Source organism: Boleophthalmus pectinirostris, unplaced genomic scaffold (assembly GCF_026225935.1).
Source record: "Boleophthalmus pectinirostris isolate CB_2022bp ecotype Guang Dong unplaced genomic scaffold, ASM2622593v1 HiC_scaffold_16, whole genome shotgun sequence".
NCBI lineage: Eukaryota > Metazoa > Chordata > Actinopteri > Gobiiformes > Gobiidae > Boleophthalmus > Boleophthalmus pectinirostris.
The window spans coordinates 32,380,971-32,405,771 of NW_026571095.1; the positions used below are offsets into that span (position 1 = coordinate 32,380,971).

Below are 24,801 nucleotides of genomic sequence, written 5' to 3' on the forward strand. Positions count from 1 at the left end.
TCTTCATTTGGGTCCTGTTCCCCAAGCTTTTCCAATCCTGATCCGGACCATGGGACTATCTTTAGTGTTTCTGTGCGGCGCGTTGGCCCTGATCTGCAGCGCCCAGGCCACGTACAACTACCACAGTGAGTACTTTCACTACTTTTACTTTTAGAGAGTGTATTTATGAAGAGCTACGGATCATGGGAGGGCATCTGGCACTCAGGGATACGTAAAGATGGGAGAGTATCTGGCTTATAAAGAGATGATGCGGGGATATACAGAAGGAAAATAGGGCACAAGCCAAAAAAAAAGACAAAAACTTTTCTGACATACATGAGTGTAAGAGGACGGGAGGGCATCTGACATAACAAGCAGGACTCCAATACCGGTCAAAAGTTTTAGAACACCACACTTTTTCCAGTTTTTTACCATTTACTGTTACGTATTCTAAACTTTTGATTCATGAAAGCGTCAACTTCTTCAACAGAAATCAAATATTCTTCAGAAAGTTATTAATTCAATTACTTTTAATTAATTATTGCATTTTTACAGCACCTTTCAAGATACCCAAAGCGATTTACAGTTCATTATTCATTCACTCAAAACTCAGCAGTGGTAAACTACGACTGTAGCCACAGCTGCCCTGGGGCAAGACTGCCAATCTGCGCCATTAGCCTCAGTTTTCCTGAGGTAGTTTTGGCAGAGCTTGGACTTGTGTTTTGTATCTTTTATCTTTTTTTGAACCATTTCAAGCTCTTCATTGGACTTGCAAAATTTCAAATGCAATAAATAACTGGAATAATGTGGGTTATCTAAAACTTTTGACCAGTAGTGTATACGAAGATGGAAGGGCATCTGAGACACACAGGTTATAGGAGGATCCAGTCAAGCAGAAGTAAACAGCAAGGCCAAAAATTCAAGTTAATGCATCTGATATAAAAATGTATTGAACAGATACATATGTACTCTAGTTTATGAAACTGTTTACCTTTTTTCTGTACCATTTTTGGTTCTAAAGTTACATACGTTTTAAACAGACCATGTATGAAACATGGAACAAAAATTATTTCCCAAATTTCAAAGACCCAAAAATCATGTAAATAAATGGATGTATTTCATCATATCTTGTGTTATTCCATCTTTGAACTGTTGATGAAGGGACATGATTTTTTTTTTTTTTAAAAAGTATTTAAAATGATAAAAATTTGCTTGGAAGGACTGACATATTTTATAGAAATAGTTTCCTTTCATTTTGAAGTAATATTAAAGTATTTGGAAGAAAAAAGTTGACAAATTATGTAAAATCATGCACCTTCTACTTGTTTGCACAATTTTCCCTCCGTTACTTTTCCCTCCGTTACCATGACCTTTCTTAATAAAAAATCTCATTACTCAAAAAGTAAGAGGTTTTTCAACCTAATCTTGTACCATATGGTAGAAAACTATATGAAGCAAATATTCAAACCAGTTTGTTAAGGATATGTAAGTGAGAACCAAGAGTTATCACTGTTTGTATTTATTGCCCAAAAAGTGCTGCATATTTCATTCCCTCCGTTACCAACATGAGTTTTTAAAATTTTTTGTCAACAACTTGAAAGAATATCACAGGTTTAACTTTACCCTGTTGGAGTGTAACTCTTTCCTACATTCTGATACTTTACTTATTTCAATAGTCCCTCTAGTTTCTGAATAAGAGACATTTGAATGTCAAAAATCTGCCCCGTTTCCCTCCGTTACCACTTGACCAGACCCAGGAGGATGGTAGGGCATCTGACACATGGGGTACAGTGACATCTCAAAGCCCAGGTAATTAAAATATTTCATGACCGGTGTCTATTTGAAATGACAGTGATGTGAGGAGTGCACTGACATTACACAGATATTTGCATTTTTAAAGATGAAAAAACAGTAGATTTATGTTTTATGTGAATACACTGTAACTCTCCTCGGATCCAAGGTTAAGGTTAGAGATGGAGAGGATGAGGAGGCTGATGCTTCTGCTGCTGCGGAGAGGATGTCATGTCATTTTTGAGATCTGTTTGTGAAGGAAAGTGGAATCGATATTAGTTATTAGTTATAGACAAAATGACAAGCAATACTTTACAAGCTGAAAGTGTTTTAAAAAGCTTCATATTCAACGTTGAGGAGATAAATGATGTTTTCTGTACCAAAGTTGACCAGAGGGAGGGTGTTTCGTGTCCTTGTAAAGTTGCTGTTTGACATTGTAAAGTGTATAATATTTATGCCCTGTGGCTCTAAACCTTCCGTCGTTCATCATGAGTCATTCCCTGAGCTCCTGATGCGACGCTGTTTACACGACTCTAGAGGATTTAGAGAGAGAGAGTTTTTTTTTTAAAGCGAAAGTTTATTTTGACATCGTGTGCCTCGTCCCGTCTGTCCCCGGCTGAAAAAAACTGGAGACGCTTTACTGATGCTGAGAGATTTTCTCAGGCTCAGGCGGAGTATTCTGTATAACCCGGAGTATTCTGTATAACCTAGAGTATTCTGTATAACCCGGAGTATTCTGTATAACCCGGAGTATTCTGTATAACCCGGAGTATTCTGTATAACCCGGAGTATTCTGTATAACCCGGAGTATTCTGTAAAATCCGGGGTATTCTGTATCTGTAGAGTATTCTGTATAACCCGGAGTATTCTGTATAACCGGAGTATTCTGTATATTCTGTATAACCCGGAGTATTCTGTATAACCCGGAGTATTATTCTGTATACCCGGAGTATTCTGTATAACCCGGGGTATTCTGTATAACCCGGAGTATTCTGTATAACCCGGGGTATTCTGTATAACCCGGAGTATTCTGTAAAATCCGGGGTATTCTGTATAACCCGGGTATTCTGTATAACCCGGAGTATTCTGTATAACCCGGAGTATTCTGTATAACCCGGAGTATTCTGTATAACCCGGAGTATTCTGTATAACCCGGAGTATTCTGTATAACCTAGAGTATTCTGTATAACCCGGGGTATTCTGTATAACTCTAGAGTATTCTGTATAACCCGGAGTATTCTGTATAACCCGGAGTATTCTGTATAACCCGGAGTATTCTGTAAACCGGGTATTCTGTAACCCGGAGTATTCTGTATAACCCGGTATTCTGTATAACCCGGAGTTTCTGTATTCTGTAACCCGGAGTATTCTGTATAACCCGGAGTATTCTGTAACCCGGGTATTCCACATAACACAGAGTATTTTTTATAACCCTGAGTATTCTATATACGCTACATCAGACATGTCAAACTCAGGCCCGGGTGCCAAATTTGGCCCGTGATGTAACTATATTTGGCCCATGACATCATATCAAATCTGTTTTAGAGCTGCCCACCCGCTACAGATCGACTATAGAGACATTATTTATTTAAAATGTTGTTATTATTTTATATTCTGCTTGTTCTGGATCCAGTGTTTAAGCAAAACGATTATTAAATATTTATTTTAATAAGAAAAGGTTTAACATTACATTTCAATAAATATTTCAGGGGTGTCAAACTCAAATTGACACAGGGCCAAAATTTAAAACTGGGACTAAGTCGTGGGTCAAACTAAATACTTACTGAAATTTACAACATCTGCATGTTTTCTCTTCTTTCGAGATATGTCATTTTAAACCTTTTTTTGTTAAAATAAATGTTTAATAATAGTTTTTCTTAAACATTGAATCCAGAACAAGCATCATATAAAATAATAACAAAAAATTTAAATAAATAATGCTTCTATAGTCTGTAGCCGGCGGGTCAGCTTTAATACATATTTGAGACGATCTCACGGCCAAATATAATTTAGTTTGTGAAATATTTTGTTTGACTTAGTCCCAGTTTTTAATTTCAGCCCTCTCTGAATTTGAGTTTGACACCCCTAACCTAGAGTATTCTATATTACCTAGAGCCGGCAAGTCCAAACTATGGCCCGGGGGCCAAATGCGGCCCTCAGACAAATTTTTCTTGGCCCTCAGGCTTCCAGGTGAATTGGCCCAAATTACATTGCATCAATTAAAAAATATTTTTTCACTGCAAGTTTTTTTGAAAATCTACCTTGATAAAGATAATATTTAATATTTAGGATCTTTTATTTTATATTTTAAGGATCTTAGCATGATTAAAGACTGATGGCTCATTCTAACGTGTTAAACATGCACATATTTCAGTTATTCCCTGTACTGAGCACCAGTCTACTGCCCTCGATCGGCCCTCTGCTTCGTCTGTGTTTAGATATGTGGCCCTTGATGAAAAAAGTTTGGACACCCCTGACCTAGAGTCTTCAGTATAACTCAGAGTATTCAGTATAACCCCACGTGTTCACTGCCTGCAAGTGACTCATTAAAACCAATGCACACTGACCTCTGCACCTGCCACACTGACCTCTGCCCTCTGCACCTGCCACACTGACCTCTGCCCTCTGCACCTGTCACACTGACCTCTGAGGAGTGCATGTGCAGTTGAGAAAGAATCCACAGAAGTGTAGATTTGCCGGACACTGCAGCGTCTGGAGCAGTTTTCAGGCCATTGCACGTGTGTTATTGTCTGAGCCCAGGTGATACTGCGTCGCTTTGGTGAAATACACACTGTTGTTGTGTCGTAGTTGGTGTAACAAACAATTTGCAATGAATCTGCTCAAAATACAGACTGAACCTGACCTGCAGACAGCGTAATTCCTGTGTTAGTGTTTTTTCCAGACACCGGACAGAAATTAAAAGTTATTTTGCAACACATTAGTTTGTACGACTATAAACGAAAATCAAAAAATCCTTACATTTTTCCATTCTCATTGTGGTTTATTTTGATCATAAACAATGAACTATTGTGCCTCCGTTAACATTATTATTAGTTTGTACGACCATAAACGAAAAAAAAAAAAAAAAAGAAAAGAACTAGGAAGAAAGTGATTGTGTTTCTGGTCGAGGTTTTGGTTTGTGGAACGATCGGAGTGATGATTTTAAACAGTGCAGTGCAACACTGTAGAAACCTTTTAAAAAGAGTATAGGGTGTCATGTTTTGGAAACTACGGAGCTCTGGAGTTGATAAATTGTGCTTTTGTTTGTTTTAATTTATATATTGTCTCTTATATGTCCATTGAGTGGAGTTGTGAATGCAAACTTGTTGTTTGTGCGTTTGGTTCCTTTGTTTCAGCTCGGACACTTGCAGTCATGACCCATGTAGTCGTGGTTTATGTTTTGTTTAGTTTTTGTTTTGTAATGCTGCAAATGATCCAATAAATAAAAAAGTTATGGTGGTGCAACACGGTGACGCAACAGCACAACAACATCGCTAGAACTTCAACCAACTCTGGGAGGCTCTGAGTGTATTTATGGCATTTCTGGTGTAGATTGTCCAACCGGTTCAAATAAAAATCGATGCTTTGGTATGAATTGGGGGATTATAGGAGGTCACAGTGGTTGTCTCCCTTCCATCAGTCTATACTTGCATCCCGAACTTTGGACTTCCGCTCATCGCGCAATGCATACTGGGAAGGATCCTCCAAAAAAGTGAGCATCAATTCGTCATGTTTGATTTCCCAGTGGGATGTGTCTATTGACAAAACCGATCTTTTCAAGTCTTTTGAACCACGTTCTTTTGAATCGTTCACCCACCAAGATCGAGGCTGTCTACTTCAGTTTTTCACCAAATACATGATCCTGAATTTCGGACTTCCGGTCATCACACAAAAACGCATACTGGGAAGGATCCTCCGAAAAAGTGAGCATCAAACCGCTGATTTCCCAGTGGAAAGTCGAACTTTTCAAGTCTTTTGAACCATATCGCTTTTGTTTCTGGTTCTGATTTTGTCATATTTTTGTTTTGGGATTCAGACATCGTAATTGTGTGGTTGTTGGATGTCCTAACAGCGGAAAACGGCTCGAGAAACGGGCTTCGGAAGTTTGCGAACTCCATAAATGCAAAAGGGAATCAGATCTGTGTGACTGCAAACCTCGCAAGTCCGCTGTTAGGACGTCCAACAACCACACAATTACGATGCCAGAGTCCCATAACTAAAATATGACAATATCAGAACCAGAAACAAAAGTGATATGGCTCAAAAGACTTGAAAAGATCGACTTTCTACTGGGAAATCAGCGGTTTGATGCTTGTGTTTTTGTGTGATGACCGGAAGTTCGAAATTCAGGATGCATGTATTCGGTGAAAAACTGAAGTAGACAGCCTTGATCTTGGAGGGGCAAATGAAGCCTGTGGGCCACACCTTATTTCTCATATTGTATTTTCCCTTGACGAAAAGCAGATGGACATGGAAGGAAACATGACTGTGTCTGTTTAATCATCATTATTATGTCATGACAGCTCCCGACACATTCCACCAGACACACCCAGGAAAGCCCCACCCGGCACCCATCAGTCCCACCCAGCCCTCTCAGCACCCCTCAGCACTCTGCACCCTTCCTGCCCTCAGCGCCCGTCCCCTCTGCCCCCTCCCTGGGCCCCACCTGCCCGTGCCTGCCCCGCCCCTCCCACCACAAACACAACAGGCCAGCACACGAGACCTGCAACCACAACCACGACAGAGAGGCAACGTTTCAATCACTCCTCTCTAATTGGTATTTTGTGTTCTGTAACTTCAAATAAAAGTGGAAAAACAAAGGTAAAGCAGCCCAAACACCACTGTCGCCAGTAGGGGGCGCATGCATAGCAGTGAAAACTATAGAACTTGTGCTCGAAGTGTTCTGTATGTATGTCTATGTCCATTTTTCAGTAGAAAGTCAAATGAAACAAGACCAGAACTGAATTAATTTTGACAAAACTAACAACACTTACTAATCTCTTGTCTGTTTTATGCTTGTGTTGTTGCAGCGTTGAAGTGTGACTGCAGGGGGCACTCTCAGTACTGCGTGCGCGATGCCTGGGGTCTGCGCTGCGTGAACTGTCAGGATAATACCGAGGGCCGCCACTGCGAGCGCTGTCGGGCGGGGTACTACCAGCAGAAGAACGGGAGGAGCTGCACGGCCTGCCTGTGCCACCCAATAGGTCTGTACCATCACTCTGTTCAGGAAAAGTTACGATAGGCTCTATTCTCTCTTACGTCACAAAGCAGGAAGACGTTTGGAAACATGCGATGACGACTTCTGGCGGGCTCTGTAAGTCTGACAAAATCTAGGAAAAATGAGAAAATATCCCAGTTTTCTTCATCTAAATGTCGTTGTAGCATTCCGTCATGTTCAGCTAATCAACAATTACAACCACATCTCAGTTTTTATCATTTCCCGGCGCACAACTCCAAGTGCACTGGGTACATGCGATTAGAAATTCAAGATGATTCCAAACAGCACATACGTATGCAGTTTTCATTTTACCGCTGATCACGTTTACTTCAGTGGGTTTGATCACAGTCAGTCGGCAAGCCCAGTGTCGGGAACTACAACGGAAGTCGTCATCACATCTTTTCAAACGTCTTCCTGGTTTGTGACGTAATGTGAATAGAGCCTATTGCCTCTGTGCACAAAGGTACACATATAGTTCTAGTTCCTTCTGCTTTTACAAATGTACATGACCAGTCAAAAGTCTGGACACATGCTCTCATTCTGTGTGTTTTTTTTCTGTATATTTACCACTTTCTACATTTTAGAGACACACAGAAGAGATCAAATATATGAAGTAAGGTATATGGGTTTATGTAGTAAAGGAAAAAGTTAAAAAAAAAAACTTCACTAAATCTATTCAGATCCTGATCCTTGATTCTGGCTCTGTCCTGATTTACAGACTTTACAAACTGATTTTCTTGTGGGTTTGCGAGGGATTAGAAACACTGCTTTGGCTTTAAGCAATTAGGACATTTAGGTGGTTTCCACAGGACAAAGTTTTTTGGTCGAAACTGAGAAGTTTTTATACATTTTGGCCTTTGGTCCAGATGGAGCCGGCGTTTCGGGTGGGTGAAAACTGTGTGTTTTGAAAACAGGTTCTAGGGCCTGTTTACATGAGAACGCTTGCAGGTAAAAATGCCAAAATATTTTTTCAGAAGTGCCTTTCATTTAGACGGTGACAGCGTTTTTGGGGCTTAAAAACGCAAAAATCTGAAACCACTCTCCAGAGTGGAAAAGTTGAATAAACTCAGTTGTAGTGTTTCTGTCTACACTGCCCAAGATGCAAAACTCTGGTCAGACCTGCTCACGTTGCGTACGCGTTTACCTCACATACATACAGTACACAGAAACAAACATGTCGGATCATTTCCATGCGTTGGACTTTCAAGTTGCTCTGGCAGCTCTAATAAACTTACAGGAGGCTCACAACAAACGTACAGAATCTGCAGAGATACTGTTAGTGAACAAAGAAGGATCTGCAATCACCTTTGATATGGACGAGACCTGGAAAACCAGACGATGGTGGGACAACTTTGTGGCAGGAGGAGCTGATGAAAACGCATGGCATGAAAACGTCCGTATGTCCAAAGACGCCCTTGTTGCTTTAAGTACAAACACACACAATCGAATTCCACACACTTTTGCGTCACTGTATGCACGCAGATGTCCTCCTAAAAACGCTCATCTAAACACGGAATAAAAAGTGAAGATGCGACGCCACTTTTGCTTCTTCTGTCATCATATAAACGTAGCCCTAGAGTGGAGAAATCTAAGAACGCCGAAGTTTCGTTGTCGTGTGGACAAGCAAACGGCAGCTTTTGGAAAAACGACCCCGTCATCCCCACGTGACCAGAAGAAAACCCCACGCAGGAAGGACTTTATGCACATGCGCTCTTTGTAGTGTTGTGTGTCCAGTGGCTCTGACTATGCCCTGTTTACAGCACCACATACAGGCGTGGCATATGTATTACATCAGTGCTCCGTTGTTGTGTGGACATGAATATTTATTGAGCCGACACGTGTGTGGATGGCAATTTTTTTCAACCCGCAATAAAAAATAAAATAAAATAAAAATCCAGGAGCTTCGTTATGTGGACGTAGCCATAGTTAATTACTGTAGCTAGATGTTCAAACTGATTAGAAGAACTACATTTTTTGGTTTATTTATTTTTGAGGGGGATTCATTATATGTTTGTTTAATCAAATAAAATGATGCTATAAAATATGAGCAGGACCGTCGATCTTCGTACACTTCTGTCATAAATATGGACCTGTCTTTTCAAGTTTGTACGGATGTAGATTTGTTTTATCCTGAATCAAAGTCAGTTTTAACCCATGCTCTTTTGAAATCAAACGATACAGTTTCTAATTCGTGGATTGAAGACGTTGTGGTGTAATGCCTTTGTTTTCCTCAGGTGCCGTGAGCTCTCAGTGCGACAGCAGGGGGCGCTGTAGCTGTAAACAGGGCTACACTGGAGACCGCTGCGAGCTCTGTGAAGATGGAAGGAAGTTCGGAGCGGACGGGTGCACGCGCAGGTCTGGTGACGCCAAACTTCTCACTGATACACAATTTGTCCAAAATGACACTGAAAACTAATAGAGCAGTCATGTAAATTTAATAAAAATTACAATATAGAAATTAAATATATAAATATACAGGAAAAGTCAAGAAGTCAGGAAACGTCTTGAACTGTTTAGAGTCAAAGTTCTCATTTAATCTCAGAATAGTCACATAACTGAAGATTCATTTGATATTATTTTGTTATAATTACAAGTGTGTGATTAAACTGACCTGTCCTCCATTCTGTTGTCCTCCTCCTGCAGTCGCCAGCTCAGAGACGATCCCGGGAGTTGGAATCCGTCTTGCTTCTGCTTCGGCCACAGCTCTGAGTGTTCTGCACAGACTGGATACTACGTCTACAACATCAGCTCCAACTTTAATGACGGTACACGACAACTATCTCACATTATTCAACTCCAAAGACGTGAACTTTAAGCCTTAAGATTCATATGACAAGTTTTTGGAGCTGATCCCAAACAAATAATGAGAAGGAGAAACATTTGTGCACAAATTCTAAAACGCAACCTTTTTAAAGGAACTGTATGAGGAAACAGAAATAACCTGAATCCTGTCTGTCAACGATCATTGTCGTTTCTGTGAGATGAACTTGCGAATTAAAGGTGCAATAAAAAATGCAAAGTTTGTATTTGGCAAAGGAAGTCCAAAGAAGGATAGACTATGCAGTCTGCTATGGCAATCCAGGTTGGTTCAGCTGATTGGCCAGTGCGCGGTCTACAACTTCCGGGGTTTTTGCAAACCGTCTAGTGTATTCTGATTCCTGACCTAGTCGCTGGAGAGAAATGAATTTGAGCCAAGGCACTAGGTGGCGTCAGCCTGGCTAGAAGGCTACATACAGTTCTTTTAAAATGTGATATAAAAGCAAGAGTACTGAAACCAGCCAGACACTCCTTGACAACAAAACTGTTAACTCAAGTCAGTTTAATTCAATATGTGAGTGTGAGTGGTTGTTCCGACAAACCTGAGGACAGGTTTCTTTATATGTCTCTGTTTTTTCTCACAACCTCTTGTATATAGCTGAGATATTTTTTATTACTTGTTTTTAATTGTACAGACATACTTTTATATAATGATGACTTATTTGACACCATCTCTGGCTACTTACTTAAAATGTATTATTACTATTCATATTTTTTATTCTTTGTTATTATAATATCTTGTCATGTGTGAGCTACTGTGTCCAAGTCATTACAAGTCTAAGTTGCTATCTTTGTTCTCAAACCTGATCTTCTGTGTGCAGGTCTGGACGGCTGGAGAGCCGCCACACTGGATGGACAAACCCCCAGGACCGTGTACTTCCGCTGGTCACCGAGACACAAAGACGTGGAGGTGATCTCGTCCATCATCCAGCCTGTGTACCTGTACGCTCCAGGTCAGACACTCTGCTCCTCTGTTGTACTAACACAAGCACTGGAGCCTCAGATACTGTACCACAAAGTTAGAAAGACGTGTCCAACATGTCCACTCACAAACGTCTCATTTTGTCTTTCAGCCCGTTTCCTTGGCGACCAGCTGAACAGCTATGGACAGAACTTGTCCTTCTCTCTGCGTTTGGACAGAGGAGTGAGATACCCGTCAATCAATGACATCATTCTGGAGGGGGCGGGCCTTAGAGTGTCCACTTCATTAGGAGACATGAGACACAGCGTCCCCTGTGGACAGAAGACACACTACACCTTCAGGTAAGACGAACCAACTCCGTTAGTTTAAGATTAGCTTTGTCGGGACTTTAAAAAAAGTTGTACATTATAGCCCTGGTGATACATAATTAAAAATGTTAGTTCCTGTCCGGCATTAAATCTAAATTAGAGTATTGCCACGTATTTGACCAACAAGGGCAAATTAACAGATTGCCCAGATATATATTGTTAATGAATTTACTTCCTTGGGTGTCACCTTAGATTCAACTTTAACTTTTAAAAATCACACCAAAAAACTGTTAAAAATCACATTAAAAAAAACTATTAAAAATCATAAAAAAAAAAACTCTTTTACAAATCATACAAAAAACTCAGTTAAAAATCATACAATAAAACTCAGTTAAAAATCACATATAAAAAAAAACTATTAAAAATCATACAAAAAATAAATACATTTAAATTCACACAAAAAAATTCTGTTAAAAATCACACAAAAAACAACTCTGTTAAAAAAAAATAATAAATCACACAAAACTCTATTAAAAATTAGACCAAAAAAATTAAACCTGTTGAATCACTGCATAAAAGTGAGGTTAAGATTCAGAAACCCCAACAATATCTCCACTGTCCTATTCCTGCAAAATGATATATGCAAATATATGTTTGCTTTTGCTGCTCCTCCTCTGAAGAGTTTTGTCTCACTGAGCTTTGAAAAAACATCTTAAAGGTTGTATGGAGGATTTTTTTTTTTGTTTCAAACTGTCAGTGAAAGATTAAAATACCATTACAGAGACGCAGCAGTTTTGTAATTATGATGACCAAAAAAAAAGAACAAAAATCTATCAACTGTGGACGTAGTGAGGCCAGATAAACATCAGCCAATAGAAAACGAGGCTCCCTCATTTTCTATTGGCTGTTAGGTTGTCAATCAAACTCCCTAGTATAACTGACTCGTCGGAGCGCGGGGATTACGTGGTTTACGCAGCGGTTCTTAGAGGCTTTTTCAAACTGTCGCTTCCTCGCATTTCGCACAAAGTTTGTCGCGACGGCGGACGAGAATCCACGACCGGTTCGCCGCAAAAGAAAGTCCGTTTTTGAGGTCGCTGAAAGAAGAAGAGAAGGGGAAAAGGAGTGAAGGCAAACTGAGGTGATTCTTGGAGATTCCTTCAGCGATTGCGCGATTGAAGCAGACAAAGGGTCTAAAGACTGACGCTTCGGTCGCTAAATTATTTCTAGACAGGTCACTTCAACAGTAATTCTGAACTGGCTGTAAACAAACGTGATTTCTAGAGTAAGGAGGCAGGAGGAGGTGTTTCTACTGTGGGAGCTGTGGAGGAGGAAGGTGGTGTCACTCATGCACAACATTTGAAAAAGGACCGTTGCTGTATTTCTCTTTCCTTAAAAAAAAAATCCTCTATACAAACTTTAAGTAACATGCTCATTGTCCAGAGGAGAAAGCACTGTCCCCAAATGTAAGACCTCGCTCACCAGATCCTCTTTTTCCTCTGTCGCTGTGCGTCATTGGAATAATTTGCCAACAGAGATTCTCAATTGCGCAGGTTTTCAAATGTTTGCACGTCTGACAAAGAAGTGGTTGATCTCTAACAAGTTTGTGCACATTACGGACGAGTGTGATTGGAATTATTAGTAGAATGTACAATGTGTGTGGGCAGATGTGGGGCCTTGATAGAGGGTGGAAGAGGCTTAGAGTGCGTGTGGTTGCGTGTCTGGTGTGTGTTGTTTTTAGAAGAGTATTGCAACACTGTCACCCTAAGTAATATCTGTTTTCATTTATTTTTGGTCAGTTTATTCATATACACTGAATCTGTATTTTAGTATTTCCACCAGAAGTGAGCACCAGCATCTTTCCTATGACTCCTTCTGTCCGTGTTAATGTATTGTTGTGCACTGTCCCTCTACAAATAAAAAGCGTACCAAACCAAACCAAACCAATACTGCCGTCCATTTTCACATAGAATAGAACTTTGTGTAAATAAAAGCTCAAACGTTCAGAGACAGTATCAGATCGGTGCATTTTTACTAACAAACTGATGCTTTGTTGTGAAGAAAATTTGATACTTGATGACGTGATATGAACAATATTATGAAACTTTACACTTTTGTAAACACTGTTGGGCAAGTTACTTCAAAACTGTAATGTGTTATTTATGACTCGTTACTGTCATTTCAAAGTCATTAGTTACATTACAGTCTGAACCAGGAGGATTGAACCAGGACTGAACCAGAACTGAACCAGGATTAAACCAGGACTGAAGAGAGGACTGAACCAGGACTAAACCAGAACTGAACCAGAACTAAACCAGGACTGAACCAGCACTGAAGAGCAGACTAAACCAGGACTAAACCAGGATTTAAGAGAGGACTAAACAAGGAGGACTGAACCAGGACTAATTCTGGACTAAGACTTGGAATCTAGGACCACCCCTGAAAGAACCCCGAGCCCATGGAGCAGGGTGTCCGCAAAGCGCGATCGGGCATCAGCTGCAATTCGCCCCATGGATCGCGGAGTTCTGCGTCAGTCCTTTCGCCCGCGGTTTACACTGGTGCATCTCAGGACCCGTGCCGACACTCAGAACCGTAACAATGGCGTTTCACCGCTGCTGATATCGTGTCGATTTTAGCGAATTTGTATAAAGAGAAACGAAAAACCCACCACTTCAATCCAGGTTAAAAAAGCATTGTGATGCACGTTACTCACATTTGTACCGAGTAAAATATTACCGATCTTTTCCCTGTAATGCCGTAACATTCCTGCAGTACAGCAAAAAGCAACACGTTACAGTAATTCGTTACTTTTATAACTCATTACTCCCAACACTGTTTATAAATGTTTAGTATAGTAAATATGATTCCTCAAAATAGTAAAATAGCAAAACATCTCAATAGAACCAAGTAAAAATGCAGCATCTTGTACATGTGAATGGTTCATTCTGTTACAAAACTCAAATGTTGTTGTTGACCTGAACATATAGATTTGTTCTTCTCTCTCACCGTGTTCTTCTCATCTCTGCTTCAGACTCGACGAAAACCTGTGGAAGCCTCAGCTCAGCTCCTTCGCCTTCCAGACTCTGCTGCAGAACCTGACGGCCATCAAGATCAGGGCCACGTTTGGAAACAACGGTGAGGAACTCTTTCTGGTTTTGTTCTGTTCTGGTTTGTTGTGTTCTTAGCTCGTCTTGACTGGCTCTTTGCCCCTCAGGTCGGGGGTACCTGGATAACGTGACCATGATGTCTGCTCGCACCGGCCCTGGTACCGTGCCCGCGGCGTGGGTGCGGAGCTGCCGGTGCCCTCTGGGTCTGGAGGGGCCGCAGTGTGAGCGATGTGCGGCCGGGTACAGGCGCTCGGAGCCCGGCCGAGGGGCCTTCAGCGGCTGTGAGCCCTGCCAGTGTCCCAAAGGCAGCTGTGACGCCCAGACCGGAGAGTGTTTGTCCTCTGACGACACCAACCAGGGCTGCCCCAGCGGATACTCAGGTACTGATCTACTCAAAGTGCCAGAGCTTTGGAGGATTCTCTCATTTCTTCATTTGGTTGGATAATACCTGCTGTAAATATTAATGATTTTCATTTTTAAACCAATCAAGAAGCAATTTGTGAAGAAAAGTTGAAAAACATGTTGAAAATTAGTAATAGTTCTAGTTTAGAGAGGACTATATTGATGACGTCACAAAGGGAGAATTCTGTCACAATTGGCACAATTTACACAACAAACATATTTTTATGATACCTTAAACATTATTTCAAGATAATAAAGGTAGCATTTTATTTGTTAAACAATATCTCTTTGATATTAGAGGAGTTTTGGCCCAGTGTACTACATGGTTGCTCGGTAATAATTTCCCTAGTGTGATTAGATGATTTCCAATCTGGAAGTTTCTAATTTGAAACCTGAAAAATGGACAAACAGATTTTTTTTTTTTTTTATGTTTTGTAAAATACGGAAGCCCTGAGCCGAAAGTGTAAAAAAAAAAAATATCTTTTTTTTTGAGGTATTATCTTGCTATTTCAACTAGCATGTTAATATGTTCATAATTGAGCTGCTTTCTGGGTTTAGTCCAGGTTTAATCTGGGTATTATACAAAGATACTTTTGTTTTTTCCTCTAAATGATTCCCCTTCCCCTCTGTGCTCAGGTGCTGGTTGTACAGAATGTGCCGAGGGCTTTTACAGAGAGACGGTCAGAGGAGACGGCTTCACTCCTCCATGTCAGCGTGAGTGTTCTCTGAGACATGTGTGCTGTACAAAGCCTGTGTCTTACAATGACATAAATGGTTACCAAATATATTACTTCAAATTACACGCATGCATTTGTGTTAAGTCAGTGATATGTTTTTGTGTTTTTGTGTTGTGTGTGCAGCCTGTGCCTGTGACCAGCAGGGGGCGGTCTCCTCTCAGTGTGACTCCTCTGGGACCTGTGTGTGCAGAGCTGGCTTTGAGGGGCCTAAGTGTGCCAGCTCCAAGTGCCCGTCCTGCTTCAGTCCTGTCATTACACGGGTACGGATACGACTCACCTGCACTGCTCAGTCTGAGATCTGTTTTCTGAATTTTGTTTTGGACAAATCTCCAAACAGAGCAACAGTGGGACAGCAGGGGCTCTAGTGAATTGTTGTTGTGTTGTAGTATGAATGTGGCGTGTCTCTGGGTCATGTTTTTGTATACTTATCGAGAATTGTCGTGTGGGAGCATGAGTGACGGATTTTAGTCTTGTAGCAAAATATTAAACATGTATTTCTGAATATATTTTACAGTTGCAGCAGTTTGCGCTGAAAGTGCAGGAGCTCCAGGCCCTGTTCTCGGGGGCAGGCCAGGGCTCGGCTCACGCTGAGGCCATGGAGGCAGCGCTCCGGTCCGCCCGCAGGCAGCTGGAGGAACTGCAGGAAGACCACACGCTCGCCACAGGTACAGAGTCCACGTAGAGTCCACTAAAAGTCCACATCTGCTTTGAGTCCTAGACTAGTTTCCTTGGTTAAAGACACTGTATCTATGTTACAATCCCAACTAAATCCCAACTAAACCTGACTCTTGGACAGGCCACGCCTCATGGGAAATCTCAAAACCTCCAGAATTCACTCCCTGAGCTGGAGAATCTGCACTAGCACTGACTCATGATTGGCTGTAGGTGCTGGAGTTTAGGGAGTGACTGTTCAGCACTGTCTTGAAAACCAAAACAAAAAAACTGATTCTAACAAAAACAGCTTGACCATCTGGTGTTTTTTGTAATAAGATAAATGTAAATTTGAATATGCCTCATATCTGTGGAAACAGAAATCACAAAAAGAGCTCATCTAAACCTCCTTCTCACAGATGCAGAGAGGCGCCTGGACAGAAGACTCACCTCCCTGGTCACGGAGCAGCAGACTCAGGGACAGGACCTGTCCCGAGTGTCCCTCAGCGTACAGGACGTCCAGAGCAGACAGGAGACATACGGGGACAAAGTGAACACTGTAAAGGGCATGATAGTGGACATGAAGACACTCCTGGAGCAGGCGCAGAACAAACTCAGAGCTGTGGTGAGACATGAACACTGGTGATGATGTGACTGTAGGTCCAGATCTCTTCAGTAAACACTTATGGACATGCTGGGAATTCACAGTAAAGTGTTTATTTCTATATTTCACTATTTAGAATTTATTACAGTTATTTAAACTCATTTTTAATTCATATATTTAATGTTTATGGCACTGACTGCAATTATCTATCGACAAACTTGGTTCAATCCCAGATCAGACATGAAACACAGATATGAAAGTGGTGTGTATGTGTGTTGTTGGTGGTTAGAGGGGCCGATAGCACAGATTGGCAGCCTCACCTCTGCCAGTCTGACTCAGGGCAGCTGTGGTGACGTAACTCACCACCAGAAGTGCATAAATACTGAGTACATGAGAGTCACTGTTGTGTCCTGTGTTTTCAGGAGCTCCCTCAGTCCGACGCCCCCGCTGACTCTCCCTCAGAGACAAACCCGTTCTCCCCTCTGCTCCAGAAGGCTCTGGACCTGGTCCAGATGTGAGTACACCTCTGAATACCACACCGGGGCTCTTCAAACTGATTAGTTCTGGATTAGCCCTGGTTTAATCCTGGTTTAGTCCTGCTTTATTCCTGTTTTAGTCCTGGTTTAGCCCCCTGTTGGCACAAACTCCTCCTGACAGCGTCTCTCTCCCACAGACACCAGTCGGACGCCTCCGCCATAGCAGTGGATTCTTCTGGAGCTCTGAAGGACTCACAGCAGAGTGCGGCTCTGCTCCAGACCATCCTGGGCCGAGAGGAGAAGGTCCAGGAGATGACCCAGGACCTCCAGAACACGTGAGCCACTTTTGCTTTTAAAGTTCGACAACTCCTCCTACAACCACATATCAAACAGAGCTGCTGAACTGGGCAGCACCTGTTTTTTTATTTATGTTTTATTTTATTTTGGCCAGCTGTATATGTATTGACTTTTTTGTCAGCTAAATGAGCATTGATCAGAAGTTGGAGCATGCATTTATAGACTCACTGTCGTATCGTAGTAGGAAAAAAACACTTTGACACAGTTGACAGTCTGATATGTGACCAGGTTTGACCAGATCTCTGCTGAGGTGAAGGTGCTGGAGACTCGGGCTCCTATGGTCGGCTCTGACGCCACAGACCAGAGCAAGAGGGCCGCCACTCTGCTGCAGAACATCCTGAAGACAGAGAAGCAGCTGCCCGCAACACTCAAGGTAACACATCCGGAGAGTCACCGGAGACGTTTGACCAGTCCTGAGAACTGAGAACTCTGCACTTTTCCCTTTAAAAATGTTATTGTGTTGCCTGGAATGTTCCACAGTATGCCATTAAACCTTTCTATCTTCATGGAGACCAAATCAGACCAAGTTCCAGGACAGATCTGTGGAGAGGCGACGCCGCTAACAATCAAAATGCCTGTTTTTATAGTTTTTGTTTTAGCTATAAAACCACTTGTAATTGAATAAATGTAACGTAGAGCTGTTTAATGTCACGTTGTGGAACATTCCAGGCAGAACAAGGACATCTCCATAGAAACAAGCAGGTGACGGACCAACAACCAAAAAGTTACATGGTGCACCTTTAACATAGGATTATAATTGTTTACTATTCACATAATAACTTGATTTTAGTCTACTACATGTAAAAAGTCTTAGATCTTTGGTAGTTTCAATACCTGCTCAAATGAGGATCTAGTTTTAGAGTTTGTTTTTTGTTTTTTTTGATCAGTTCATAAATGTCTCCTTCTCTCTCCTTCGTGCTCAGGTGGACGACATGTTGTCCCAGATGTCCGGCCTCAAAGCAGAAGCCGATGGAACCCTGAAGGATCTAGGCACGCTTAAAGCCACAATGGACCCGGAGCAGACCAAAGCCCTGGAGCTGCTGGCCAAAGGGAAGACAGCCCAAAAGGTGACCATAAACACAAACACAATAACATCGTGCGCTGTCACAATACATCGAATCACAAGTTCCTTTGCGTAAATTCATGGTTTTATAATAGCAGCAGCTTATGAACATTGGGAACTACATCTCCCATGATTCATTTCAGCGCAGACAACATGAAGAAATATGTTTTTTACTTGAATTCTTCGGATTATGATGGAAATAATTCACACCAAAATCTTGTCAAGGTATTTTAAAAGGAAAAAGTCACAACAATTATATTAGCCTCTCCAAAATACTGCAGTAAATATCGTACCGAGAGATTTGGTTCATTACATCCCTACTGGAGACACAGGTTTAGATTTTATGCAGTTCTTTCTACACTGGGAGTTATATTTAAGTCTGTGTAGAGCTGGTGTTCCTATAGATCTGTAATTGTTGTGTGTCTGTTGTGTCGGTGCAGACGTTTGACGGTCTGGTGAGCCGAGTGGACCAGGCCAAGTCTGTGACAGAGGACGCTCTGAGGAGGATGGGGGCCAACACTGACCAGCTGGAGGACTCTCTGAGCACGCTGAAAGGTAAAGGAGACGACTTTACAACGCACTAAAATAGCCTTAAAGGGGCCGATTATGCAAACCAACCATGACTATAAAAGTGTTCTTTAATCTTTCATCATTATTCTAATGAAAGTTTTATCGTGATTCCTGCATATTTAAGTTATCCTGTACTGGCCTGCATTTGAGGCCTGGGTGCTCAGAAAATGTCTGCTTTCACACATGTTTTTAAGTCAGACTCCAGACCAGGTCATACAAATTGGTACAATGGTAAATGGTAAATGGTCAAATTTTTCTATAGCACTTTTCCACCTTCAAGGCACTCAGAGCACTTTACAACAAGGGACCACTCACCCGTTCACACACATTCACACACCAGTGTACACAGACACTGTGGGCAAGGTGGGTTAAGTGTCTTGTCCAAGGACACAATGACAGCATTCATCTGTGGGAGCTGGAATCACATCAGCCAACCTGTGGGTCAGTGGATCTGACCACTCAACCTGTGATGTTTATGTTGAGAACTGGATTCAAACCGCCAACCTTCAGATCAGTGGGCGAATGCTCTACCAACTGAGCTACTGCCAAAAAGGCCATTTTTAATAATAAAAGTGAAATGCTGCAGTGAAATCAGTTCTACAGTTTCGAATAAGTTGTTTTAGATACATTTTTGCAGTTTATAATCAACATCCTTCCATCCATCCAATTTCTTCTGCTTATCTGGGGTGGTTTCGCGGGGACAGAAGTCTAAGTAGGGACTCCCAGACTTCCTTCATCGCAGACACTTCGTCCAGCTCCTCCAGGCCACCTGAGAGACATAGTCCCTTCAGCGTGTCCTGGGTCTTCCTCGGGGCCTCTTTCCAGGGGGACATGCCCAGAACACCTCCTCAGGAAGGCGCTCAGGAGGCATCCGGAACAGATGCCCGAGCCACCTCAACCGGCTCCTCTCGACATGGAGGAGCAGCGGCTCTACTCCGAGCTCCTCCCGTATGACTGAGCTCGTCACCCTATCTCTAAGGGAGCGCCCAGCCACCCTGCGGAGGAAACTCATTTTGACTGCTTGTATTCGTGATCTTGTCCTTTTGGTCATTACCCAGAGCTCATGACCATAGGTGAGGGGAGGAACAAAGACTGACCGGTAAATCAAGAGCTTCGCCTTTCAGCTCAGCTCCCTCTTCACCGCAACGGTCCGATACAACGACCCCTGACTGCGCCTAGAAATTCTGTCCATAAATACAATGAACAGAACCGGTGACAAAGGGCAGCCCTGGTGGAGTCCAACATTCCCCAGGAACAGGTCTGACTTACTGCCATCAATGCGAACACAGCTCCTGCTCCGGTCATACAGGGACTGGACAGCCCTTAGCGAAGCACCCCCCACAGGACACCACGAGGGGCACGGTCGAAAGCCTTCTCCAGATCCACAAAGCACATGTGGACTGGTTGGGCAAACTCCCATGAACCCTCAAGCACCTGATGGAGAGTGTAGAGCTGGTCCAGTGTTCCACGGCCAGGACGAAAACCACACTGCTCCTCCTGGATCCGAGGTTCGACTATCGGCCGGATTCTCCTCTCCAGTACCCTGGCATAGATAATCAACAAAATGTCAAACAAGTGCAGTCAGACGTCGGTGGGGTCAGTTCATCACCACAGAAGCCCAGCCCATATTACATGATCATTATATCCACAATGTAATGTGTGTATCTGTACAGGCCCATGACCATTTGTGTGATATTGGTCACACATGACAATGTCTGTGTTTACTAGTGTGTAACCAAACTGTCATTTTTCATGAGTTGTGTGTATGTGTTAGTTGTGTGACTGTAGATCAGTGTGTTGTGAATCACCAGAAAAAGAAGAAATGGAAATTATTTTTGTTCCAGTTAGAATTTTAACGGCTACACTGAAAGAGAAAGGAACTGTTATAATTAGTGATTATCTGGAAAACTATTAATATTTTAAACAAATAATATTTTTTTTTTGAGGCACTCCCGTTGCTCTAACTTCATCCTTCACAGAGTTATGACCAAAAACACATATTTGACCTTGGTTACCTTGACCTTCAAGTGACCTTGACCGGTTTCAACCTGTAAAATCCAGTGTGCCCCGGTTATGTGTGTGCCAACTTGTGTGATGATTGGGTGAATATTTTAGCCCGCAGGTCCCCTTCAGGGACCAGGTAACAAAAAAAGTTTTCTTCTTTAAATACATGTGTTGTTTTGTTGAGATTGCACAGGGTCCCTAGAGCTTTGTGTCTTCATGTTTTAAAAATATAATACTGTGCAAATATTAACTCTGTCATGTTTAGATGTGTTCATATCGTATGTCCTCTTTAACGGCGTCTCTCCCCCAGGGTTCGAGCAGCAGATGGAGCGAGCCAAAGCGCTGTCGGACGCTGCCATTGGTCGACTGCCCGCCATCAACGCCACCGTCCAGTCAGCAAAGAGAGACAACGACGCCACCCTGAACCTGATAGACAGAGTCCACGGGCAGCTGAACGATGCCGGGCTGGGGCGTGACCAGCTGAAAAGCGCAGTGGACAAGATACAGGTAATACAGTTAAACAGGGGTATTTTATGTCTATGGGGCATTAACTGCTAACACATAACATATTTAAATCACCACGTAACTTTTATTGTTTTGAAATGGTCGTGCAGGAGCTTGAGTGGGCTGAGGTTTGAATAGGATGGTTAAGGTGAAGGTACAGGCACACTTTATTGTAGAGTCCTGCACTGCGGGACCCGACGCAAAACAGAGCGGTGCAGGACACATTTTGAAAGTTTCAAGTTGTTGACAAAAAATTTAAAAACTCATGTCGGTAACGGAGGGAATGAAATATGCAGCACTTTTTGGGTAATAAATCCAAACAGTGATAACTCTTGGTTCTCACTTACATATCCTTAACAAACTGGTTTGAATATTTGCTTCATATAGTTTTCTACCATATGGTACAAGATTAGGTTGAAAAACCTCTTACTTTTTGAGTAATGAGATTTTTTATTAAGAAAGGTCATGGTAACGGAGGGAAAAGTAACAGAGGGAAAATTGTGCAAGCAAGTAGAAGGTGCATGATTTTACATAATTTGTCGCTTTTTTCTTCCGAATACTTTAATATTACTTCAAAATGAAAGGAAACTATTTCTATAAAATATGTCAGTCCTTCCAAGCAAATTTTTATCATTTTAAATACTTTTTTTTTTTTGAAAAATCATGTACCTTCATCAACAGTTCAAAGATGGAATAACACAAGATATGATGAAATACATCCATTTATTTACATGATTTTTGGGTCTTTGAAATTTGGGAAATAATTTTTGTTCCATGTTTCATACATGGTCTGTTTAAAACGTATGTAACTTTAGAACCAAAAATGGTACAGAAAAAAGGTCAACAGTTTCATAAACTAGAGAACATATGTATCTGTTCAATACAATTTTTATATCAGATGCATTAACTTGAATTGTTGGCCTTGCTGTTTACTTCTGCTTGAACGAGCCCACAGCCTAAATTTGCCTAAATTTGTCCTAATTTCGTCCACATTTTAGTCCTTGTTTAGCCATGTTTGATAGAGCTTAAGAAAGCTGTCCCCATTTGTCCTGGTTTAATCCAAGTTTAGTCCTGGATTTAGACCTGGTTTTGCCTGGTTTAGTCCTGGTTTAGTCTTGTTTCAGTTCTGGTTTAGTTCTGGTTTAATCCTGGTTTAAATACACTGGTTTAATCCTGGTTTAGTCAAACTTTTTAGTCTTGTGGCAGTTCCTGGGTTTTAACATGTTTTTCCTGGTTTAGGGCCAGGTTTAGTCTTGTTTCAGTTCTGGTTTAGTTCTGGTTTTAATCCTGTTTAAATCACATGGTTTTTGTCCTGGTTTAGTCCCATGTTATTAAATATCTGGTTTAGAATCTTGTTTCAGTTCTGGCTTTCAGTCCTACAGTATTTACTATTTACCTGGATCAGTTACTGGTTTAGTCACTGTTATTATTGTTTTTTTCAATTCTGGTTTAGTCCTGTTTTTAAGGGCCGTAGTTTAGCCCTGATGTTAGTCCTGGTTTAATCCCGGTTTAGAGCTGTTTGTAGTCATGGTTTAGTCCTGGTTCAGTTCTGATTTAATCCTGGTTTAAACATGGTTAAATCTCAGTGATTTCATCTCCTGGTTTGAGTGCCTGGTCATCGAAGGCCATATTCACGTCAGAGCAAAAGGTTCGTGGGTAATCTTCGCTGGCTGAATTCATTTGTTGTTATTCGTGCTATAAACATGCTTCCACATTCATACTGTGGAAATGTGCAGCTTTAAATGTCTTTGTATGAGACCATAATTACACTCTTTATGTAGAAGAGATTCATTTGAAGGTATTGAGCCGCTGCGTTTATTCAATTACACCTGCCTAACAGAAACTGTAAACAAGTACGTGTGTCAGTTTCAGAGTAGTTTCAGTGTAGTAGCAAATATAAGGAAGTGTCCACCAGCGTCTGACCAGAACTGAAAAAGCAGCTTTAAACTTTTGTCCAGTTGTCAAATTGAATTTCGCCTTTTGCCACATAATTACAACTAATTAATGACTTGTGTTTTGTTCTGGTGTTGCTCAGGGGATCTGGAGCACCGTCCCTTCCATCAATGGACTGGAAGCTTCTCCCCTCCGCACAGATGCCGAGAAGCTCCTGGCGGGTTCCTCCTCCACGGCAGCGGAGGTGCAGGACGAGCTGGACCAGGCGAGGATTCTGAACCAGGAGGCCGCTCAGGTAAAGATCTCCAGAACATCCACACAGCGTCACGTTTGGGGGACAGGGGGGACAGAGGGTCTAACACAGCGTGGTTCTGACAGGGAGCGAAGGATGCCCAGGCGGCGCTGGAGAACACAGAGAGGAGCAGGGACGCAGTGAAGAAGACGCTACGAGATGTCCTCAGCATGATCAACAATCTGAGTAAGTGCTACTAGTTTGAACTTTTAGCCACTTAGTCATTTCTGCTGCTGTGATGTTGCACCGTGACACAAAAACATCTGTCTGGGATGGTGACATGTAGTTGTTTCTTTATAATCTTCTGATCTCTGTTACTATTTGCTCTGTTGTTGCTCCTGAAAATGCAGAGACTCAAGTATCTGGGATAGTGTCAAGAAAGTTGGTTTCTCATGATTCTTAGCAGCTCTGTGCCTGATTACCTGAGAAAATGCTGTGCTCATTTTGTTCTTATTTAGTATGTTTTACCATACTGTATAATGCATGATGTAAAGAGTCCGCTGTGATGCTGCAGGACACACAAGAGAGACACTTTTGTCCTGAGAGCTCATCTCAAACTGCCCTGACACTGGATTTGATGACTCTACCTGTTGATCTGCACTCAGACCTTTGTTGAGCTTTTCTTTTATTGTATTTCACTGCTCAATGTGCTTGAACTGTTCCTCGAGGACAAATAAAGTCATATTGGTTGATGATTCTAAGCCAGGGGTGGGCAAACTTTTCGGCTCGCGGGCCACATAGGGTCCTAAAGTTTGACTGAAGGGCCGGACAGAAGACAGGACATGACGTTTTAAGAGCTCAGATTCATTACATTCATACTGACGTTTATGTAGGACTCAGGCGTCACACTACGTGCTTCAAAACTACATAAAATGTATAGACCTGTTCCACTGCACACCACTCGTGAACAAACAGTTCAGCTTAATGTTTTCATACTAAAAATGTTTTGACTAAAAATAGCTCAAATTCAAAGCTCAGGCCATTTAACCACACACATACAACCACAAGTGCAGCAAAACCAACTCTATGAAGTTGTAATTACTAAACATTACAACTCTGAGTTTAAAGTTTTCAGTGTTTGATTTTTACCAATTTAAAATGGAAGTTTT

At 41.8% G+C, this 24,801-nt stretch overlaps 1 protein-coding gene across 1 annotated transcript in view; it reads left to right on the forward strand.

Annotated features, from left to right (window-relative positions):
• Positions 1-24,801, forward strand: part of lamc2 (laminin, gamma 2) — a 25,412-nt gene continuing 611 nt past the window's right edge. Inside the window, exons 1-20 of the mRNA XM_020931184.2 lie at positions 1-125; positions 6,801-6,974; positions 9,223-9,343; positions 9,632-9,753; positions 10,627-10,758; positions 10,879-11,068; positions 14,064-14,167; positions 14,247-14,519; positions 15,178-15,255; positions 15,402-15,538; positions 15,793-15,943; positions 16,349-16,554; positions 16,956-17,047; positions 17,207-17,344; positions 17,595-17,739; positions 18,290-18,433; positions 18,870-18,984; positions 21,314-21,510; positions 23,543-23,695; positions 23,779-23,878. Of these exons, the coding sequence (XP_020786843.2) occupies positions 50-125; positions 6,801-6,974; positions 9,223-9,343; positions 9,632-9,753; positions 10,627-10,758; positions 10,879-11,068; positions 14,064-14,167; positions 14,247-14,519; positions 15,178-15,255; positions 15,402-15,538; positions 15,793-15,943; positions 16,349-16,554; positions 16,956-17,047; positions 17,207-17,344; positions 17,595-17,739; positions 18,290-18,433; positions 18,870-18,984; positions 21,314-21,510; positions 23,543-23,695; positions 23,779-23,878 (2,848 nt within the window). The 5' untranslated portion in view covers positions 1-49. The remainder of the gene's footprint in view (positions 126-6,800; positions 6,975-9,222; positions 9,344-9,631; positions 9,754-10,626; positions 10,759-10,878; positions 11,069-14,063; positions 14,168-14,246; positions 14,520-15,177; positions 15,256-15,401; positions 15,539-15,792; positions 15,944-16,348; positions 16,555-16,955; positions 17,048-17,206; positions 17,345-17,594; positions 17,740-18,289; positions 18,434-18,869; positions 18,985-21,313; positions 21,511-23,542; positions 23,696-23,778; positions 23,879-24,801) is intronic.